We start from the raw sequence: 20,706 nt of genomic DNA on the forward strand, positions 1-20,706 counted from the left end.
TGGGCGGGGCCACAATTGGGAATCTAAGTTTTACATAGAAATATATAGGAAAAATCTTAAAAAGTCTTCTTAATAACCACTGGGCCAGAAAAGCTGAAACTTGTGTGGAAGCATCCTAGGGTAGTGTAGATTCTAAATTGTTCAAATCATGACCCGGGGGGGATGTTAGGTCAGGGCCACAATGGGGAATCAAAGTTTTACATAGAAATATATTGGACAATCTTTGAAAAGCTGAAACTTATGTGAAAGCATCCTGGGGTAGTATAGATTTCAACTTGTCTAAATTATGATGAGTGGGGTTGGGTGGGGTCACAATATGTATAACAAGGTGGAAATCTAGTAAAGAACAGAATGGTCAAAGCTTCTCAGGTGAGCGATGTGGCCCATGGGCCTCTTGTTGAATTTTCGTTTTTTAATGCTTTTAATTTTGTAAAAGTTGTTCATTTAATGTATGGGACATTTTAAAACCAATCATCGAATTAATTCTGATTTACTGCTTCACGTTAATGTTATCTGTGCTTTTACCATGATTCTTGTCGCCCGCGTGGCGCAATGGTTAGAGCATCTGCTCTCGAGTCGTGGAGTTGATTCTTAAATCGCGGGCCCGAGTCCACTGTGGGACATGGACATCGGTCCTTCGGAAGAGACCGTATAAAATGAGGTCCTTTGTCGCAGTAGGTGCTGGCATGAAAAAGGTCCCTCAATGCTCGATGACCGGACAAAATTTGCGGCAAGTGGTGGCGTGTACATATGAGGGCGACTTCGGTTCGCACCCGAGTACGTACTCGAGTTACTTGAGTTTCAATCGAACGACCATAGTTACTACTCAAAATACGTCATATGACCTAATGAACTCTACCCAAGCTAACCCAGCCATACAGTAGGATTACTAGAGTTTCGATATGGCGGCGTCGAAAGAAAAACCCGAACGTAGGAATTAATTTTTACTAAATATTATGTTTAGCACTGCTTATCCCTAAAAGCAAACTTCGAAACGCACTTTCTACATGAACGCTTTATAATTTATATGAATATATGTTTATTTGATTAGATTTTCCAGGCTTACTGCCCGATAACAGAAGAGACATAAATTCAAATTCGAAACCAAAAAAAAAAAATCAGAGCTGAAAAAGAAATACATTTCAACTGCAGCAAAAGCTATAGAAAAGATTAACTCAACAGATGATGTCAAAATGGACCTATTTGACCGCCTTTTAAAACTCATAGAGGAAATTTATTTTTATTTTCGCTACCCTTCAAACTCATATGAGTTCGCTTGAAAACCACATGTTTGTGTAAACATCCGGTCATGTGACGTCAACCAAGAGTTAATACTCAGGTATGAATCGAAGTCGCCCTGAGTGAAAAATAATCGAGAGAGACGTTAAAAAATATACAAACAAACAAAACAAAACCATGAAACTATAGCAACTAAAATCTACCCGAGGTGGAAAGACGTAAAGAAAATGTATGAATTACCAATGCACCAATGTAGGAGTGTCCATTGTTTTGGACCTTTCCTTTCTTAGGTTCAATCTTGTAACAATCACTAGTTTAAACTTTAGGGTACCCCTTTGTTTATTTCAAGTTCTGCCCTTCGGGCACCTCTTTGGTAAGCACCCAGAATTCCTTGCAGAATTCTGGCTGACAGGACAGGTAACAATAGCTAGGTATTCCCGACAGAGCTGTCCACCGTGATAGACTATGTAATGGGTCAGGACAGATTAGGTTAACTTGTGCACCAGCTTGTGCCAATAACTTAGAGTTTACTACATTTGAGTATATTTCTGCACGGAAAACAGACCGTATTAAGTATATTTTGCAAGTATTTTTAGTCATGATTCCTTTTACTTTTAATATTCGTTATATTAATTTACCTTGACAGGCAGTCATCAATGACTTACCTGTGTGTGCGTTCAGGCGTGACGTTAGCGAGAGTGTTTGAATAGGTTTTCTCATCAGAAGTTTTATCGCTGTTAGTGTAATTCTATACTTTTAAAGAACAACCTTTCTTTATTTTATTGCATTTCTGTTAGCTGTATTACTTTTTTATTTAAACGTCTGAGCGGAAGTAAGTGACCGGAAGTATTGTCAGCCATTTTGTATCTATTTCAACTGTAAACAAACTGTTGATATTGAGAGTATCTCATTGTTTATGTTATATTGAACTCAAGATAACTAAATGGTTATTAATTTAAGCCAGTATAACTATATTATAGTATTGCCAGATGTAGAATACATAATTATTTACTGATAAAGGAAAGTTGATATTTTAGCACCATACTGAGGTGTTCTTGGTTCTAGAGGTGATGACAACGATGATGTCGATGATGTCGATGACGATGATGTCGATGATGATGATGATGAAGACGATGTTTAGGCGCTGGAATCATTAGCAGTCGTGAATCAACACAACTGAACCTCAAACAACAGTCTATGACTACAGTTCCGGAAGTTTGGAGGATAGTGTTGATCCGAATTGTGTTGACTTTCGTATTGATGTTGACAATACTGGCAATGTTTTTTGTTTGATTTATTGAGAACAGGTGTTGAAACAGTTGATTAAAAATCTGGTGATTTTTTTTTCATTGTTAATAACATTTTTTGGTACGATCATTTAACCATGGCCATAACTTTACCTAGTAGTTGAAGCTAGGGCTTTGATATTTCATAATTGCATTCATTAAGGCCTTTCCATAGGTATAAATATTTTGCACCTGACCTTGGAGTTTGACCCACTTTTTAAAAACGTTATCTTTCGCCATAACTTTTGAACAGTTAGTATTAGGACTTTTTTATTTCACAGATATATTCACTGAGACAAGCTCTTTCTTTGGGTAACAACATTTTTGATCTCTAGACCTTGCAGTTCGACTTACGTTTGAGAAACTTAAACATTTGCTATAAACTGTTATATGTGCACATCAATGTTTCACAAACACATCTTGTTTTTTAAATTTTACTGGGTCAATACTTCTTTAATTTTTTACTTCAATTCTTTACATTTTGTAAAATTTATTCATTTAGTGTAGGGGAAATTTTCAAAACAACCATTGGATACATTCTGATTTATAACTATACCTGTTTATGTATCTGTGCTCTCACCATGATACTAAAGCAACAGAGATCTATCCGAGGAGGAAAGACGTCAAAAAAATGTCAACTTCAAAGAACTTGTGTGTACAAGCAGAGTGTTTTTCAACAAAATAATTTTACAAATAACCAATGAAAAGGTAAGTAAATTTACGAGTTCCATTAAATATTGAAAAAGCAGTTGTCAATGATATCAAAAAGCCTGGACTTAAATTTATCGTGCGGAATGGTTGTGTATAAAGTTGAAAAGTCGTAAGTTTTTAATCTGTTGATTTTGGTGAAATCTTGTGATTTTAAATTATCCAAAAATTCCTTAGAATTTTTAAGTATCCACATCTGATTTTCACCATGCACTTTTTGAATATATTTTTGCATAGTACTCTTGAAGTTTCTCCTTCACTACTGTTAATATCTTAGTGAGGAGTAAAGAAAGAGGCTTGGTTGAACATTTACTGGAACCCGGAATGTATCTTTGTTTGTAAGATAAATAGAACATAATCACAAAGACTTTGTGCCTTTTATTTCTGACATCAATGTATCTCTCATATTACTTTACATAAACAAGTGCTTTATGCATGAGACAAATTCCACAAATGCTTTTTAACCCATACTCCCATCAATCATTATTGGCATTTTTTTTCTTTCTTAGAATAAACACTGCAGGAACAGGACTTACTTATCAAACACTTGTCAATGTGTATTTTTCTATGATATTCTACAATTACACAACCTTTAAAAATTACAAGATTTCTTGGTATAATAAATTTACATGTATACCTTTAATTGCATCAAATTACTTGAATAAATAAATAAATATGCAATGCATAGCAAAATCTTCCAAAGAAGATATTTTACAATTCATTAGTAAACCAAAAGAATGAAATTCTTTTGGTTGTCTGTACTAATTCAATAGATCTACATCACACGGTCTAAATAAATCTGCAGACTTTCGAACATTGAATACATCACAATAGAAATTTGTTAATGATGAAAAGTTCTATATGGTAATATTGCATAACAATTATATATCAAACCAGTTGGTACCATTATTTATTACATTTGCAACAGTGAAATACTGTGATTTATGAATTGAATGAAAGTAATATTCTGTCACCGTGTGAATGGTTATCAAAGTAAGTAAAAAATAATTTCTGACCTGTCATGATATAGACATAGTGATTTAATCTTCCTGATAGAGACTAAAACTGCCAATTTCTTCCCAAATATGTTTCAAAAAATCCATGTTACATCGTTTTCAATCTCACAATTGCTAAGCTACAATGTCTGAACTGGTCGCTTATGACGACACTGTGTTAAGAAAAAGACAAGAGGCGAAGGAAAATCAAAGAAAATGTAATAAACAGAAAAATTTTTGTCATTGAATATAGAAAAAATTTCACTCGTGAGACAGGAATTTTTTTTCACTCGTGAAAATATACCAAAACCCTGCTCCATTTGTGTCAAAGTAATAATATATTTATGGGATTCAAATAATAATTATATTCATAAATAAATTAATCAGCCTTTATTGTAAGTTTGATAAACCAAAATATAAACATTCTACATCTAATGCCTTATTGAAACATAATCAACACATCTGTATTTCCAATGAAATTTATGTAATATACATGTATTAATTTTACGCTTAGTACTGAAACACAATGACAAGTCCTTCATAGTATCCCATCCACAGTGTAGATTTGTATAGTGACAGTGAGTATAGAAGATTCACTTTAGTCTCTGCAAAAAGTTCAAAAACTCTCCGTCAGGACTCAGCAGATAGATTTGGTTGTTAGATGAGTGGGTAGCATGAAAATTGCAGTGGGAGTCACACACTACGACATCTGGCTCATAATCAGAATTTACATTCTTTACTTAAAAACTTGGATAACTCCTTTCCTTTATCCCAACCTGAAGCGTAGACTTGTATAGTGATAATCTGGATGGACAGTTCACTTCATTTTCTGTCAGTAAGAACTTCAGGAACTCTCCATCAGGACTCAGCAGATGGATCTGTTTGTTGTTAAAGTCATTAACAAGGATGTTACACAGGGAGTCACACACTGCATTACCTGGCCAAAAGTCCTTTGTCATATTTTTTCCACAGTAGATAGACTTAACACATAATTACTAGTTCACCTGTGTTTTCATTTGTACGGTTCACAACACAGATATCACTGTTTCCGTTCTGTGTGACTCTGAAGAGCAATGTGAAGAGTCTAGTATGACCGTCCTCCTGGTACTTACTGTAGATTCCTTATTTTTTGCGAGTACTTATTATCGCGAATGGGCTCTTCAACGTCAAATCGCGAGAGTACTAATTCGTGAATGGACGGTTGGTCAAGAGATTTTACATAGATTTCAACACCAAAAAAATAAAGGCGAGTAATTTTATTTCGCTAGTAGTGTCTCTCGCGAAATTACGCGATAATTAATTCCACGCTTATATTTAGGAATCTACAGTATACTCATGAATGACGTCACCTGTCACTGTGATGTGTCTCACCAGACGTCTGCTGTGTGATTCTAATTTAAAATCATCTGATTCCTCATCCAAGAAGGTGACTAGAGGTCCCCTGTCTACTGACTGACAGATTCCTCCTGGTTGCAGTGGATCTGCACTGATGAAAGTAGAGACATGTCCTGATGGTGATAAACAGCTGATGAAATTGTCACTAAAATCAGTGAAATAAACCTCACCAGTTTCAGTCAAAGACATGTCACTAGGATTGATATATTCTTTATGTTTTTTTTATCTTTGCTTCTTTGTTTACATGTTCAATATACTACTAGTAATCTGACTCTGATTGTTTCATATAACATTGATCCTCACCAGATACTCTCAGCAAAACTACCTCTTTCTCTCCGTATTCAAATGAGCTTGTTTCAGTCAAATACACATCATCTAAATCAAACGACTTTCCAATTAATTTTTCCAGTACAGCGTCAATGACTTCTCCTTTACTGTATCTCAATTCTTCACATCATCTTTATAGGCCAAAAGAAGGTGAGCTTGGTATCTATAAACCTAGCTGCAGAACTGTAGTTCTCCAAAAATATTTTGACAGACCGGAGAGGTCCAATGCCACCCATTGAAAAATACTGTATATTTATTGCGCACAAAAAAGTGCGCTGTTTATCGATTTATTTTTCAACGTTTTTAAATCTATCATCTCACAGTATTACTAACCGTGTGTTCCTTACATATTTTTTTCACTGTTTCCACAACAAAACACTCCTTTTAATTGTTGTAAATAGCCCTCCTGGCTATGGCGTGTAAAAAGTTTGTTAAATTTGATAATCATGTGATGTATAATGTATATTCAAAATCTTGTGATGTATATTCAAAATCTTGAGATGTATATTCAAAATCTTGTGATGTATGTTCAAAACTTTGTGATGTATATTCAAAATCTTGTGATGTATGTTCAATATCTTGTACTGAATATTCAAAATCTTGTGATGTATATTCTATAATCTTGTAATGTATGTTCAGTATCTTGTGATGTATATACGAAATCTTGTGATGTATATTCGAAATCTTGAGAATATTTTGAATATACATCACAAGATTATCGAACATACATCACAAGATTATAGAATATACATGTACATCACAAGATTTCGATTATACATCACAAGATTTCGATTGTACATCACAAGATTTTGAATATACAACACAAGATTTAGAACATACATCACAAGATTTTGAATACATATCACAAGATTAACGAATTTAGCAACATTTTACATGCCATATCTGGCCCTGAAAGCGATATCATCGAAAATTTGTCTTTTTATACTGCCATATTGGTTTGCAAGATAATTCAGCTTAAAACTATCGTGGGAATAATAGTTTTATGTATTTCACAGAAATTTGTATTTTTAGTAACCAAGGAAACACTGTTCATCAAAATCAAAAAACTAATACATCGTATTTTGTATCTTAGTGTAGTCTACTTTTGTGCCAAGTCATGTTGAAATTAGCTGCAGATCTGTAGCGCTATGGTTTTATGTATTTGTTTTTGACCATAACGCTTACAGATCCCAAAGAAGGTGCGTTATTTTTTGCGCATTTTTTATGAAGAATTTTTCTACTTTCCAGCATCGGTAAATTAACTACCTTTCATTCCCTAATTTAAGGCACATAATTTAACTAATCTGTATATTTTATTCATTTACCTACACTTTATAGTCGTCTCTACAAGTGATAAACTCGCTTGATTTAAATTATATGTTCGATTGCTGAAAATTCACTTCAAGCAAGTTTATTGCCTGTAGAGACGACTATAAATGGTTGGAATGTGAATGAAATATACATATTGGCTACAGCATGTGTCCAGATTTAGGAAGTGAAAGGTAGTTGATTGACCAATGCTAGAAAGTGGAAAAATTCTCCTCAAAAGTGCGCAAAAAATATTGCGCCGTAAATTGCACCTTTCTTTGCATTACGTGATCTGTAGCGTTATGGTCAAAGACAGACATATATAAAACCATAACCCTTCAGATATGCAGCTATATTAAAATTAGACCAAAAATGTAGGATAAGTAGCATTTTAAAAGTATTTCACAAAAATTTCTATTTTTAGTAACCACATCAACACTGTTCATCAAAATCAAATACCGATATATAGAATTATGTATCTTGTATTAGTCTTCTTGTGTGCCAAGTTATAATGAAATCAGACTAAAACTGTAGAAGTAGCATTTTAAAAGTACCTCACAGAAATTTCTAATTTTAGTAACCACGACAACACTGTTCATTGAAATCAAAAACTGATTGATAGAATTAGTCTCCTTGTGTGCCAAGTTATATTGAAATCAGGTAAAGACTGTGGGAGGAGTAGCATTTTAAAAGTATTTAACAGAAATTTCTATTTTTAGTAACCATGGCAACGCTGTTCATTAAAATCAAAAAACGATAAATCGAATTGTGTATCTTAGTGTAGTCTCCTTGTGTGCCAGGTTATATTGAAATCAGGCCAAAACTGTGGGAAGAGTATTATTTTAAAAGTATTTCACAGAAATTTCTATTTTTGGTAACCACTGCTACACTGTTCATCGAAATCAACAACCGATACATAGAATTATGTATCTTAGAGTAGTCTCCTTGTGTGCCAAGTTATATTGAAATCATCCAAAACTGTGGGAGGAGTGGCATTTTGAAAACAATTTCACAGACAGACAGCTAGACCGACAGACGAACGGACGACGGACGCATTACTATCGCATAAGCTCTTCTGGTTTCTGACCAGTAGGGCTAAAACTGATGTTTGTTTTATAGACCAGCGAAAGCAAGCTGGGGAAGAGATGTGTCCTTTGTTAGGCAATTTGTTATGAAAGGTTGCGAAGTTACAGTTAGAAAAATGGTTAAATATCTTAACAATAATATTATGATTAAATCCCTAAAATATTGTTTAATTCAGACTTTTAACATAAAAAAGGCCCTTACAACTATATCCATATTGGATAAACGACGTTCCTAAGACAGAGGACGCGGGTTGTGATGGCCACCATTCTCGTTCTGGGAAAGGATATCATTATCCAACCATCCTATTTCCGAGATTTGGTCATTTCTGTAGAGTAAACTGTTTTTATTATAAGATTCAACTTGCATGGTTAGAAATGTTAGAATCGGAAAAATATTTTAGCGTCTATTACCGGAATGCTTCTGATCATTTCATGTGACCGCCTGGATCACGTGATTCGCGCATACGCAGAGAGGTGGCAAATATGCATTAAAATCAGAGAGGGATACAGTCATAAGAAAATTAAAAAAAATCCCGATCATAATTTAACAAATGGATCCCCGTGTTGGGTGTGTCATTGATAAGGATGCTATAGGGGTATTCGCACTCTACATCATCTAATCTAGAGATCATTGTCAAATTTTACATTCTGTACTGAAACACTTTGACAAATCCTTCCCTATATCCCACCCATAGAGTAGCTTTGTACAGTGATAATCTGGATGGATGGTTCCTGTCATTTTCTGTCAGTAAGAACTTCAAAAATTCACCATCAGGACTCAGCAGATGAATCCGTACATCATTAATGTCCGGAACAAGGATGTTACAGAGGATATCACAGACTACATTACTTGGCCAAAAGTCCTTTGTAAGATTTTGTCCACGGTAGATAGACTTGATATGGCCAGAGGTAGACAGAATCATTAATCCACCTGTAAATTCACTTGTACGGTTCACAACACAGATATCACTGTTACTGTTCTGTGTGACCCTAAATGGATATGAGAACAGTCTGGTCTGACCGTCCTCCTGGTACTCATACTCATGGATGACGTCACCTGTCACTGTGATGTGTCTCACCAGACGTCTGCTGTGTGGCTCTAATTTCAAATCATGTGATTTATCTACCAAGGTGACAAGTAGTCCACCTCCCACTGACTGACAGATTCCTATTGGTATCAGTGGATTTGTACTGATGACTGTAGACAAAGTTCCTGATGGTGATAGACGGCCGATGGAATAGTTATTATAGTTATTATCGGTAAAATAAACATCACCGTTTTTAGTCACACACATGTCATTAACGAAGATATTACATTTTTGTTTTTTCTCACCTGCTTTGTTTACTTTTTTAATGTAATTTGAGTCGTCTAATTGTTTTATGTAACATTGATCTTCACACGATGCCCTCAACAAAACTATTCCTTTCTTTCCATATTTAAATGAGCTAGTTTCAGTCAAACTGATATCATCTAAATCAAACGACTTTCCAATTAAGTTCTCCAGTACTGCATCACTAATTTCTCCTTTACTGTATCTCATGGATGGTGTACAATTCTTCAAATCAACATCTAATCCATACAGCATTTTTGTCAGTTCCCTGTGGTTGTCAACAAAACCGTGATCTGACATGACACTGTTGTTTTCCGAAAAGAACAGAACTATTTCTGCAATTTCTCTCTTCTTTCTGCATAAATCAGATTTTGCGACATCCAATTTTTCATTGCTTTTCTCCAAATTCTCTTTCAATTTCTGCTCATTATCTTTCCTAATTTCTGACAGTTTTGTTATTATCTCATCAACATGCTTATGAAGCTTTTTAATCTCAGCATCACACTGTTCTGTATTTTCTGTGATCTTTCGTGAAATATTCTCTAACTTCTCATCAATCCCAGGCAGATCTTCTTCTTTTATCTTCTTCAGAAACCTAGGCAGGCCCCTCCTTCTTTGGCTGGCTGCCGTGGGTAAAGTGCTCCATTCATGTTCTTTATGATCTGTCTTGGCACACCTGGCACATACGAATTCATCACAATCTTCACATATAACATCAATAGGTAAATCGTGGGTTTCACACATTTCAATATGCTCTTGAGGAGAGCCCAGTGGATATTTGGCTTTACTGGCTGACATTTTTGTTGAATGTGTCCTACCTATTCAAATGTATGACCTAGCATTGAGATAAAAATTAGGTAGCTGCAAATTAGACTTTAACTCGTATTACTTATCAACAAAACATGCAATGAGGGTACATCGATACTATATCAAATTATCATCAAAAGCAGGATAATTGTAAAACTTTGATGAGAATGAAATCAGATTGAAAAATGTATCAGCTATTTTACAGTGACAAATTAATAAATAAAATTGTGCGATACATATATCCACCTGTAGATTTTTCTTTAAATTGAGCTTTAAAATCTTTTTGCATTTTACTTGATCCAGACTTTTGTAATGTTTATATTTCATTGCCTTACATTTTATACAAAATCAAGCATTTAAAGTTATTTAAGGGGGCGAAAGATGTATGGTCATGTGACTCAGTTGAATTACGTCATAATCTCTGATAAAATATATACAAAACGAGACTGAAACCACAGTACTAATGTATAACTTTTTCATTGTTTGCGTTCACCGTCTAGTATAAAGATATCTGAAAACATTTAAAATTTCTTGCATGGTTAAAACGGGTTGTATAAAATTATTAAAAAAAGGGCCATAATCTTTACATAGTGGGGTATTTTGTGAATTTCAGAACGCCAAAAATATTTTTACATGGTTGTTGACGGAAATGTTCTGTGGGTATGTCTTATTTCGCTTTTTCAGAAATGTGTGACGTCATAGTTGGGTTTTCCCGTACTCGAGAAATGTAAACATGACACGTTTTTCTCATGATCATGTCTCGTTTAACTTTGCCCCGTGCAATATTGAGCTCAGCTTCACCAATCGATATTCTTACAGTTAATCAATAAAGTGACGAACTTGAACTTCGACATAAATTTTTAAAAATTGAATGATAGGATTTTTTTGCAAATTTATATTTTTCATGTGTCTAAAAGAAGTTCGTAAATGTCCATCTCCAGATGTGGTGTTACAAAAGAATCTTGCTTTTTCGAATGTTTAACCCTATTCATACTCTAAAAATTTTAAAAGACACATTTCCGCTGGCATTTTTTTTTAACGATGCTAAAAAAAAATTCAATTATTAACCGAGTATTGGACCCAGAAACACTGAGAATCAAAACTCCGCCCAGACACTGTGGGGTATGGTACTTGTCACTTAATATCTCAGAAATAAGTCTAGAAACCTACTGATATGTCTGCTTTATAGTATGTGGGACATATTAAATAAGATATATACAAAATATGAAAAAAAATAAATGACAAGTATTTTTTCAGCTAAAGGTCCTTCCTCCCCTTAAAGAAAGATTTGAAAACACCCATCCATTTAAATTCTGATTTACAAGTGCATATAAATACTAGTCGTGCTTCCACAGTGTTACATGTATACTAGCAGTTGTAATCTACCACAGGAAGTAAGACGTAAAGAAAATGTCAAAGATACCCATATATGCCCGACAGGACTTTTTATTGGCATCTGTGATTTAACTGTGAGGACGCAAAACAAAAGCTTAACTAAATCACTATGTCTGCATGCAAGATTTACTTCATTTCCATTCCCTACAAAAGATCACAATCACATAATCTTGTATCTCTTTTTTGACATCAGTTTATCTCTCATATTCGAATACATAAACAAGTGATTTATATTAGAGACAATGTTTTTAACCTACTGTTTCTTCCTTATAATACATGTAGACACCATTGTGCATTTTAACGTATTAATCATGTATATTAAAGGAAAAGAATTCGTTAAAAGCTTGTTTATATGTCTCTTACTAAATACAAAGCCTTTTAAAATTATTAAATATAATAGAGAAAATGCAGTTTTCAACAAAAAAAACTTGGATAGACAAGATAAATATAATGCAAGGTAAATTCTTCTTACGGGGAAAATGGCAAATTCTTTAGTTATGATAAAAAGATCTATAGTAATATTATTGACGCATTTCCATTCTTAAACAAAAGAAACAAAATAAAGCGGTTAGTACCATTGTATGTACTATATTTTGCTCCACTTTATGACTGCTTCAGTCTTCCATAAAAAATATTTAGTTGTCTTTTAACAAATGCATTCATGGGCTCCAAATAATAATCATAATTAATGAAACATTATATCAATTAATTAGCTAAGGTGGAACTGGAAAAAATATGTGTGGGATTGTATATGCATTATTGTCAAAACAAAAGACAAACGAAGGGCATAAAAACAACTATGTTAAAAATCATCATAATTTGTTTTATTTTATTTATTATAATACTTTATTCGTTATAGTGACTTGTGTAATACATGAAATAAGTCATCTAATATTTGGACCTATATGTCGATCATCATCTGGATTTACGTGACGCAGCGGTAAATTTCTAATCAATTGCAAGAGTCGCATAATAAGGAAATGGTTCTTACATCGTGGGTTCGAATTACACCGAGTTCTCAAAAGGAATGTTTAAACAACAAACAAACAAAGCATTAAATGACTAGCTGAAACTTATTGTAATATGATCAACAAAACAAGTACTAGTGTAAGACAGTTAAGTAGTAAAACTAGCATGACAACGGTCTTAATTTCCAATATCATATCAATAATAAACGTGTGTAAAAGTTAACACTGAAACACAATGGCAAGCCTTTATTGTATCCCAACCTTGGCAGTTACTACTGAATGGAAGGTACATCTCATTCTGTGTCAGTACGAACTTCACAAACTCCTCAGTCGTTAGTGTTCAGCAGATGAATATGGTTGTAAGGTGGATCTGTATTGGAGGTGAAAGCGTCGTACACTGTGGTATCTGGATTAAATCCAATTTTCAAATTCTATAGGTTTTCAGTTCTGTACTGAAACACTTTTACAGTTCCTTCTTTAAATCCCACCCACACTGATGACTTGTACAATGATAATCTGGTTGGATGGTAGTCTTTGTCTTCTGTCAGTAAGAATTCAAAAATTCCCCATCAGAACTCAGCAGATGGATAGGTACATCGTTCATGTCAGGAACAAGGATGTTACAGAAGGAGTCATATTCTGCATTACCTGGCCAAAAGTCCTTTGAGAGGGTTTGTCCACGGTATACAGACTTCATACGACCAGAGGGAGACATAATCACTAATTCACCTGTAGAGGTACGTGTACGGTTCACAACACAGATGTCACCGTAACTGTTCTGTGTGACTCTAAATGGGTATGTAAATAATCTTGTTTGACCGTCCTCCTGGTACTCATACTCATGGATGACATCACCTGTCACTGTGATGTGTCTCACCACACGAGTGCTATGAGGCTCAAATTTGTAACGACCTAATTCCTTATCAGCCAAATTGACAAGTAGTCCACCGTCCACTGACTGACTGATTCCGTTTGGTTCCAGTGGACCTGTACCGACGACTGTAGACACAGATCCTGATGGTGACAGACAGCTAATTGAACTGTTATTATAATCAGTAAAATAAATATAACCAGTATCAGTCACACACATGTCATTAGCAGTGATATCATATTTTAGTTTTTTTCTCCCCTTCTTTGTTTACTTGTTCAATGTGATCTGACGTTAATTGTTTTAAGTTACACTGACCTTCACACACCGCCCTCAACAAAACTACCGCTTCCTTTCCATATTTAAATGAGCTACTTTCAGTCAAAGCGATATCATCTAAATCGAAAGAGTTTCCAATTAATCTCTACAGTACAGCATCACTTATTTCCCATTTAATGTATTTCACTGAATGTTGTCAGTCCTTCATATAAACATCCAGGCCAGAAAGCATTTTTGTCAGTCCTCTGTGGTTGCCAATGAAGCCATAATCGGACATGGTGCCATTGTTTTCCTCCATGAATTTAAATGTTTCTGTAATTAATTTCTTCTTTTCTAATCCAGTTTTTAAAACATCCAACTTATTGTTTTTTTTTTGGCAAATTGTCACTAAATTGTTTTCCTTATGTTCCATCATGTTTGTCAGCCGTTCCATTATCGCATTACAATGGTCTTGTAGCTCTTTGATCTCAGAGTCACACATTTCTTTATTTTCTGTCATCTGTTGTGTCACTTTCTCTAGCTTCTCAACAATCCCAGGCAGATCCTCTTCTTTGATCTTCCTAGTAAGAAGTTTTATCAAACCTCTCTTCCGTTGGCTTGCTACATTGGGTAGTGTATTCCAATCATGATCTCTTTGATCTGTTTTGGCACACTTTCCACAAATGAATTCATCACAATCCTCACATATAACATCAATAGGTAAGTCATGGGTTTTATACATTTCAATATGCTCCTGAGGAGAGCCAAGTGGGTATTTTGGTTTCCCTGCTGCCATTTTTGTTAAAAATTTAAGGATATAACAAAAAGTATTCAAGCTCAAATCGTCATTAAACAATATAAACATGTATCTCCAAAACAGCAGAGGTATGGACGTTTCCTGCCCATTTATGACCTAAAAATGAGATAACAGGTTTAAAAGTATCAAGGAAATAAAAATCAGAATGGACTTTAAACTCACATTTCAAATTTATAAGACATGCATGCAATGATAAGACATAGTAAATCGTATACACTATAAAAAGGAAAAATCGGTCGATAATTTAATGTATATGTAAAGGACTTACAATTCGTATGCCATGAAAAACTTTAATCAGCATTTAACTTAATGATAAATTGTATGTGTTGACAAGGTAATTGTATTGACCAAAGAACCTACGAAATGATGACTTTAAACGATACCATACGGTTCAAATAAATTTGAAGATCTCAAACTAAATCTAGCACACCAGAAAGTGTTCATATATAATTGAACTACAGTAATAATTATGCATTATAATTCTACAAGAAAAGCACCTGATAAAGCGGTTGGCTAGTTCAATAAAATATACATGAAACTATAATAATGATTATAATAAATCAAATAATTAATATTATATTAAAGAACAAGGTTTACATATTCCCTTTTTGGTTTCTCGAATTTCTGAAAAACTGAAACAACTTAATTTTACTTAACAATGGATTGAATATTACTCAGACCTTTTCTAATTGCATGTCTATCAAAAAATACGTAATTTTCTGGCTAACTTTAGTCAATGTATAATTATGACGTCATCATGAGATGCGTTTATTTCCTCATATTCTGTAAAAGTCTACAAAAAACTTTCAATATTTAATAACGAGCGCATCTCTGATCTGAAATGAGCAACAAACAAATGATAGAACTGATTCAGGGGATTTCAAGACATGTTTTATTTTGTATAGAAGAGGTTGCGCTCATATTATTTTTCTTCTCTGAAAGTACTCAAAAATGCCTGTATACATTAAAATTCAAGAACATTGCCATTGCATGCCTAGAGATCCGGAGTTTAAGGAGAAAAATTTTAATAGGAAATGAAAGTAATAAATCTTTACTTTATTTTGATATTTAAAATGGAATATAAAGTGTAAGTCTATAAATTGGTATATAAACTGGGCCGTTTTATGCATAAATTGAACCGAGATCTTTATCAACCTTTTTAACAAAAACATGTAAAAAATGACAGATAACATCTCGCATTATAGCTTGTAGGACTATTGAAAGCAAGTTGATAATGGAAAACATTCTACATCTAATGACTTACTGTAGATCACTTAATTTTCGCGACACTTTATTTTCGCAAGATAGTCATTGACTCTTAATAAGCGAGACAAAATTTTCACGAATTGTGGTCGTTGCTCTATATAATCTTAAGGAATTCTATTATACGCGAGAATTAATTTTTTGCGAGTATACCGTATCGCTTAATTACGCGAAAATAAAGTTCTCGCGAATAAAAAGTGATTTACAGTATATTCCAAATTTATGCAATGTAATAAATTTTACACACTGAAACACAATGACAAATATTATTGTAGCCAACTGCAGTATAGTGTAGAACAGTAAAAATCTTAATGGAAGGTTCACTTCATTCTATGTCATTAAAAGCTCCAAAAACTCCCTGTCATGATTCAGCAGATTGATCTGGTCATCAGGTGAGACCACGACATCAGCTTTCGGGCCCTAAAATTTAAACAACCCCACTTTTTAATCTCACTTTCTACCATTAATTCCTACGGTAAAAGTGAAATTGATATCAAGAGTGATCTAGTATACGTTTGATGGAATCCAGGCGTGGACTAAACGTTATAGTAATATTTCACGTAATGTGTGAAACACTTTGATAAGTCTCACTTTTTCTAATGGGATTAATAGGGGATATACACATGTATGAGACTTAGATTAAAAGTATGCTCATCTCAGTTTTAAGGCCCCGGAGCCAGACTGTTAATATGGCCAGACAGAATCATTCAAAGCAAAAGCAGTGGTACCTACTCATGGGGCAGAAAAGATGTGGTGTGCATCCCCCTTTGTAATATCCTTGATGTTCAGGAATCTAACAAGCAGATTCATTTCCTGAATCATAACGGGGAATAATTTGTCCACTAACTAAAAATTGCAATTGGTTTCAGTAGATCTGTACGAATGATTGTAGAGACAGATCCTGACAACAAATTAAGGTGTCCATAAGTTCCCAAACATCGTATCACTTATTTTGCCTTTAATATATCTCTTTGAATGCCTGGGCCAGGAATCACCTGGGTTAGTTCTCTGTGCATGATTGTCAATTGAGCGGTTTTGGACATGGTACTCCTCAAGTGCAAAACTGTAGCTTTATGGTTTTTCTGCTTTGTTTTTGCATTTAGATAATTAAGTATAAAAATCATTATGCTACAATTCTTCAGCTAGGCATTCTTCTCCTCCATAAATATATCTGCACAGTTTCTTTCGACCAGTTTACTTTTTATGCTTTCATCTTTTCATTTCTTTTTTTTCCTTCAAATCGACCCTAACTTTTTGATCAACAAAAAACAACTAATAATAAATTAACTCTCTTTAACTACGCCTAGCTTGAGTCATTTAAACTGCACTTACACATTGTTTTGTGGACATGCACCCCATTTTAATTAAGCCTTTTTCTTTTTTTTTTGTTAACAATCAAAGGTGGAGAACACATAGAAATAAAAGAAAATATGTAAATACACTCGAAAAACATATGGAACTCGAACTTCATGTTTTTTAACAAAAATGGTCAGGGTAGGGTAATTACACATAAGCAAGTAAGCAACTAGGAATTGATGTTAAGGTTTTTTTTTTTAACTTTTTGAAATAATAAAAGTGGGGACAAAAATGAAAAGAATTTATTTGTTTGTTTGTTGCGTAACGTCCATCTCCAGAATATTTCTCTCATATATGGAGATGCCACCACTTGCCGATGGAGGGCTGTAAATTTTGTCCTATACTCGACACTCAGGGCCAATAAGGATTGACGGATCTTTTTCGTGCCACTGCGACACGGGACATCGGTTTATACGGTTTCATTCGAAGAACCGGTCTCCACGTCCCACACTTGACTTCGAGCCCGCGATGTAAGGATCGAGACCTTACTCCGCAACTCTAGAGCAGACGCTCTAACCACTGTGCCACGCGGCCGACTTTATAAGAATTCAAAATATTACAATGTATATTTTTTAGAACAATTATACACATCTCCAAATCAATTGAAGAAACATGTAGGTATAATTGAACTAAACTTATCATCAATTCATTTGTGGATAGTTAAAACTTTGAAGATAGGTACAAATAACTACAGGTCCCTTTTTTGATGTTCATTCTGACAACTGTTATTTGACTGTATTGAGGTTACAGCTATATATCTATGGTTTACTGATGTATAAAAGGTTGGTACCATTATACGTTATATCTTGAACTACCATCGCCATGACTGCTTCAATTTTTGGAAAATACTCTTTGATTAATTGTCACAATAATCATATATTTTTAGAATTCAAATCATGATTACATGTATTATCAAACATTATATTTCTCGTCTCTATAAAAAACGATTATGTCCAAAAATGATTAGTACAAAATCAAGTAATTATAAGTTTAATAAAACCTAATACATGTATAAGCTTTTAAGATCTAAAGTCCTATTGAAACATGATTAGCATATCTGTCATAATCTCCAATAATTTTTTGGTAGTATATTTGCATTTATATTTAATTCATTTAATAAAATTTACACTCTGTATTGAAATACAATGGCAAGTCCTTTATGGTACCCCAACCACAGTATAAACTAACAATAGTAAAGTTCACTTCATCATCTGTCAGTTAAAACTTCTGAAACTCCCTGTCTGGACTCGTCGGATGGATCTGTGTGTTAGGTGGGTCTGTAACAAGGATATGACAGTGGACATACACTAGGACATCCGGTCTAAAGCTTAATGTCTAATTTTAGACCATATACATTCTACGACCTGAGCTCAAACACTTTGACAAGTCCTTCCCCGTATCCAACCCACAGGGTAGATTTGTATAGTGATAATCTGACTGGATGGTTCAGTTCATTGTCTGTCAGTAAGAACTTCAGAAACTTTCCGCGAAGACTCAGTAGATGGATCTGTTTGTTGTAAAGGTCAGTAACAAGGATGTTACAGAGGGAGTCACACACTACATCAGCTGGCTTAAAGTTTTCTGTCAGATTCTGTCCACGGTAGACAGACTTCATACGACCAGAGGGAGACATTAATACTAGTTCACTTGTATTGAGACTTTTAAAGTTCACAACACAGATATCACTGTTACTGTTCTGTGTGACTATGAATGGCAATGTAAACAGTCTGGTCTGACAGTCCTCCTGGTACTCATACTCATGGATGACATCACCTGGCACTGTGATGTGTCTCACCAGACGTCTGCTGTGTGACTCTAATTTGTAAAGATCTGATTCAATGTCTCTCATGGTGACCAGTAGTCCACCATCCACTGACTGGCAGATTCCTAATGGTCGCAGTGGATCTGTACTGATGACTGTAAAGACCGATCCTGATGGTGAAAGACATCTGATGGAAAAGTTGATATGATCGGCAAAATAAACGTCACCGTTATCAGTCAAATACATGTCATTGGCAGTGGTATCACATTTACGTTTTTTCTCACCTTATTTGTTTACTTGTTCTATCTTTTCTGAAAACTTTTGTTTAATGTAACATTTATCTTCACACGATGCCCTCAACAGAGATACTGTTTTCTCCCCATATTCAAATGAGCTTGTTACAGTCAAACAGATATCATCTAAATTAATAGACTTTCCAATTAAATTATCCAGTGCTGCATAACTGACTTCTCCTTTAATGTATCTCAATGAAGGTGTACTACACTTCATATCAACATCAAGGCCAGAAAGCAATCTTGTCAGGTTTCTGTGGTTGTCAATGAAGCCGTAATCTGACATGGTATTTTTATTTTCCTCCAGGAACTTAACCATTTCTTCGATTTCTTTCTTCGTTTTGTTTAATTCAGATTTAGCAACATCCAAATCTTCATTGAATTTCTTTAAATTGTCTCTAAATTGTTGTTCCTGATCTTTCTTGATGATTGTTAGCCTGGCCATTACCTCATCAAAATGTTTCTGGAGTTTTTGTATCTCAGAGTCACACAGTTCTTTATTTTCTTTGATCTGTTGTGGAATCTTCTCTATCTTCTTATCAGCCACAGGCAGATCATCGTCTTTGACCTTCTTCAGAAATTTAAGCAGGCCCCTCCTTCTTTGCGTGGCCGCCGCGGGTATAGTGTACCATTCATGATCTTTATGATCTGTTTTGGCACACTTGCCACAAATAAATTCATCACAGTCCTCACACATCATATCAATAGGTAAATGATGGGTTTTACACATTTCAATATGCTCTTGAGGAGAGCCAAGTTGATATTTTGGTTTACTGGCCGCCATGTTTGTTGAATGTTGCGTACCTTTCTACACGGATGACCTAGTAATAAGATAAAAATGAGCTGCATATTAGACTTTAAACTCGTATTCCTTTTCGCCAAGATAGTCAATGAAGGTACAGCGACACTTGATCAATTTATCATCAAATTGAGATACCGTAAAGACTTTGATAACAATAAACATGACAAAACCAGGATGAAAATGTATTCTGCATAAATATCAGCTAATTCAGCGACAAAATTCATTGAAATGTAAAACATTTAACCAGTATATCGTATTATTTTTTAATTAAGATTATTTTCCTTTTATTTTGCTGTGTCAAGAACTTATTACATTTCTTATTTAAAACCTTTAAAGCCGCTTAATCCGAAACAGGCACATATTATCTTACCCAATAAAAGTACATCATTTCACAGAAAAAATATATAAATACATTATTAGATTGATTTAAAAGTTTATTAAAA

General features: G+C 34.3%; 4 protein-coding genes across 4 annotated transcripts; all 4 read right to left on the bottom strand.

Annotated features, from left to right (window-relative positions):
- Positions 1 to 2,272: 2,272 nt before the first annotated feature.
- Positions 2,273 to 10,472, bottom strand: LOC134273474 (uncharacterized). The gene is made up of 6 exons (XM_062755673.1): positions 9,806 to 10,472; positions 8,989 to 9,511; positions 5,927 to 6,057; positions 5,600 to 5,736; positions 5,005 to 5,178; positions 2,273 to 2,383 (listed from the first exon to the last, which is right to left on the bottom strand). Exons 1-6 carry the CDS (start codon positions 10,470 to 10,472, stop codon positions 2,273 to 2,275), a joined length of 1,743 nt encoding a protein of 580 aa, XP_062611657.1.
- A 2,916-nt stretch (positions 10,473 to 13,388) lies between these two features.
- Positions 13,389 to 14,766, bottom strand: LOC134273476 (uncharacterized). Its single transcript, XM_062755674.1, has 3 exons — positions 14,436 to 14,766; positions 14,031 to 14,108; positions 13,389 to 13,858 (listed from the first exon to the last, which is right to left on the bottom strand). Exons 1-3 carry the CDS (start codon positions 14,764 to 14,766, stop codon positions 13,389 to 13,391), a joined length of 879 nt encoding a protein of 292 aa, XP_062611658.1.
- Positions 14,767 to 18,763: 3,997 nt separating this feature from the next.
- LOC134273477 (uncharacterized) lies at positions 18,764 to 19,414 on the bottom strand. The gene has a single exon (XM_062755675.1). It carries the CDS (start codon positions 19,412 to 19,414, stop codon positions 18,764 to 18,766), a length of 651 nt encoding a protein of 216 aa, XP_062611659.1.
- Positions 19,415 to 19,453: 39 nt separating this feature from the next.
- On the bottom strand, positions 19,454 to 20,245 carry LOC134273478 (E3 ubiquitin-protein ligase TRIM39-like). The gene has a single exon (XM_062755676.1). The coding sequence runs from the start codon at positions 20,243 to 20,245 to the stop codon at positions 19,454 to 19,456; it is 792 nt and encodes a 263-aa protein (XP_062611660.1).
- Positions 20,246 to 20,706: the final 461 nt, after the last annotated feature.

Source organism: Saccostrea cucullata, unplaced genomic scaffold (assembly GCF_032062105.1).
Source record: "Saccostrea cucullata isolate Sc308-1 unplaced genomic scaffold, CSIRO_AGI_Scuc_v1 ctg8125, whole genome shotgun sequence".
NCBI lineage: Eukaryota > Metazoa > Mollusca > Bivalvia > Ostreida > Ostreidae > Saccostrea > Saccostrea cuccullata.

Coding starts and splice junctions, on each gene's coding strand:
- LOC134273474 (XM_062755673.1), bottom strand. CDS start 10,472: ATGTCAGCCAGTAAAGCCAAATATCCACTGGGCTCTCCTCAAGAGCAT. Junction 6,058..8,988: donor AAAGTGTTTCAGTACAGAAT/GTAAAATTTGAC, acceptor ATTGAGATACAG/TAAAGGAGAAGTCATTGACG. Junction 2,384..5,004: donor TATACAAGTCTACGCTTCAG/GTTGGGATAAAG, acceptor TAATGATTCCAG/CGCCTAAACATCGTCTTCAT.
- LOC134273477 (XM_062755675.1), bottom strand. CDS start 19,414: ATGTATTTGACTGATAACGGTGACGTTTATTTTGCCGATCATATCAAC.
- LOC134273476 (XM_062755674.1), bottom strand. CDS start 14,766: ATGGCAGCAGGGAAACCAAAATACCCACTTGGCTCTCCTCAGGAGCAT. Junction 14,109..14,435: donor CAAAGAGCTACAAGACCATT/GTAATGCGATAA, acceptor CTTTCGATTTAG/ATGATATCGCTTTGACTGAA. Junction 13,859..14,030: donor GTTGAGGGCGGTGTGTGAAG/GTCAGTGTAACT, acceptor TGTCACCATCAG/GATCTGTGTCTACAGTCGTC.
- LOC134273478 (XM_062755676.1), bottom strand. CDS start 20,245: ATGGCGGCCAGTAAACCAAAATATCAACTTGGCTCTCCTCAAGAGCAT.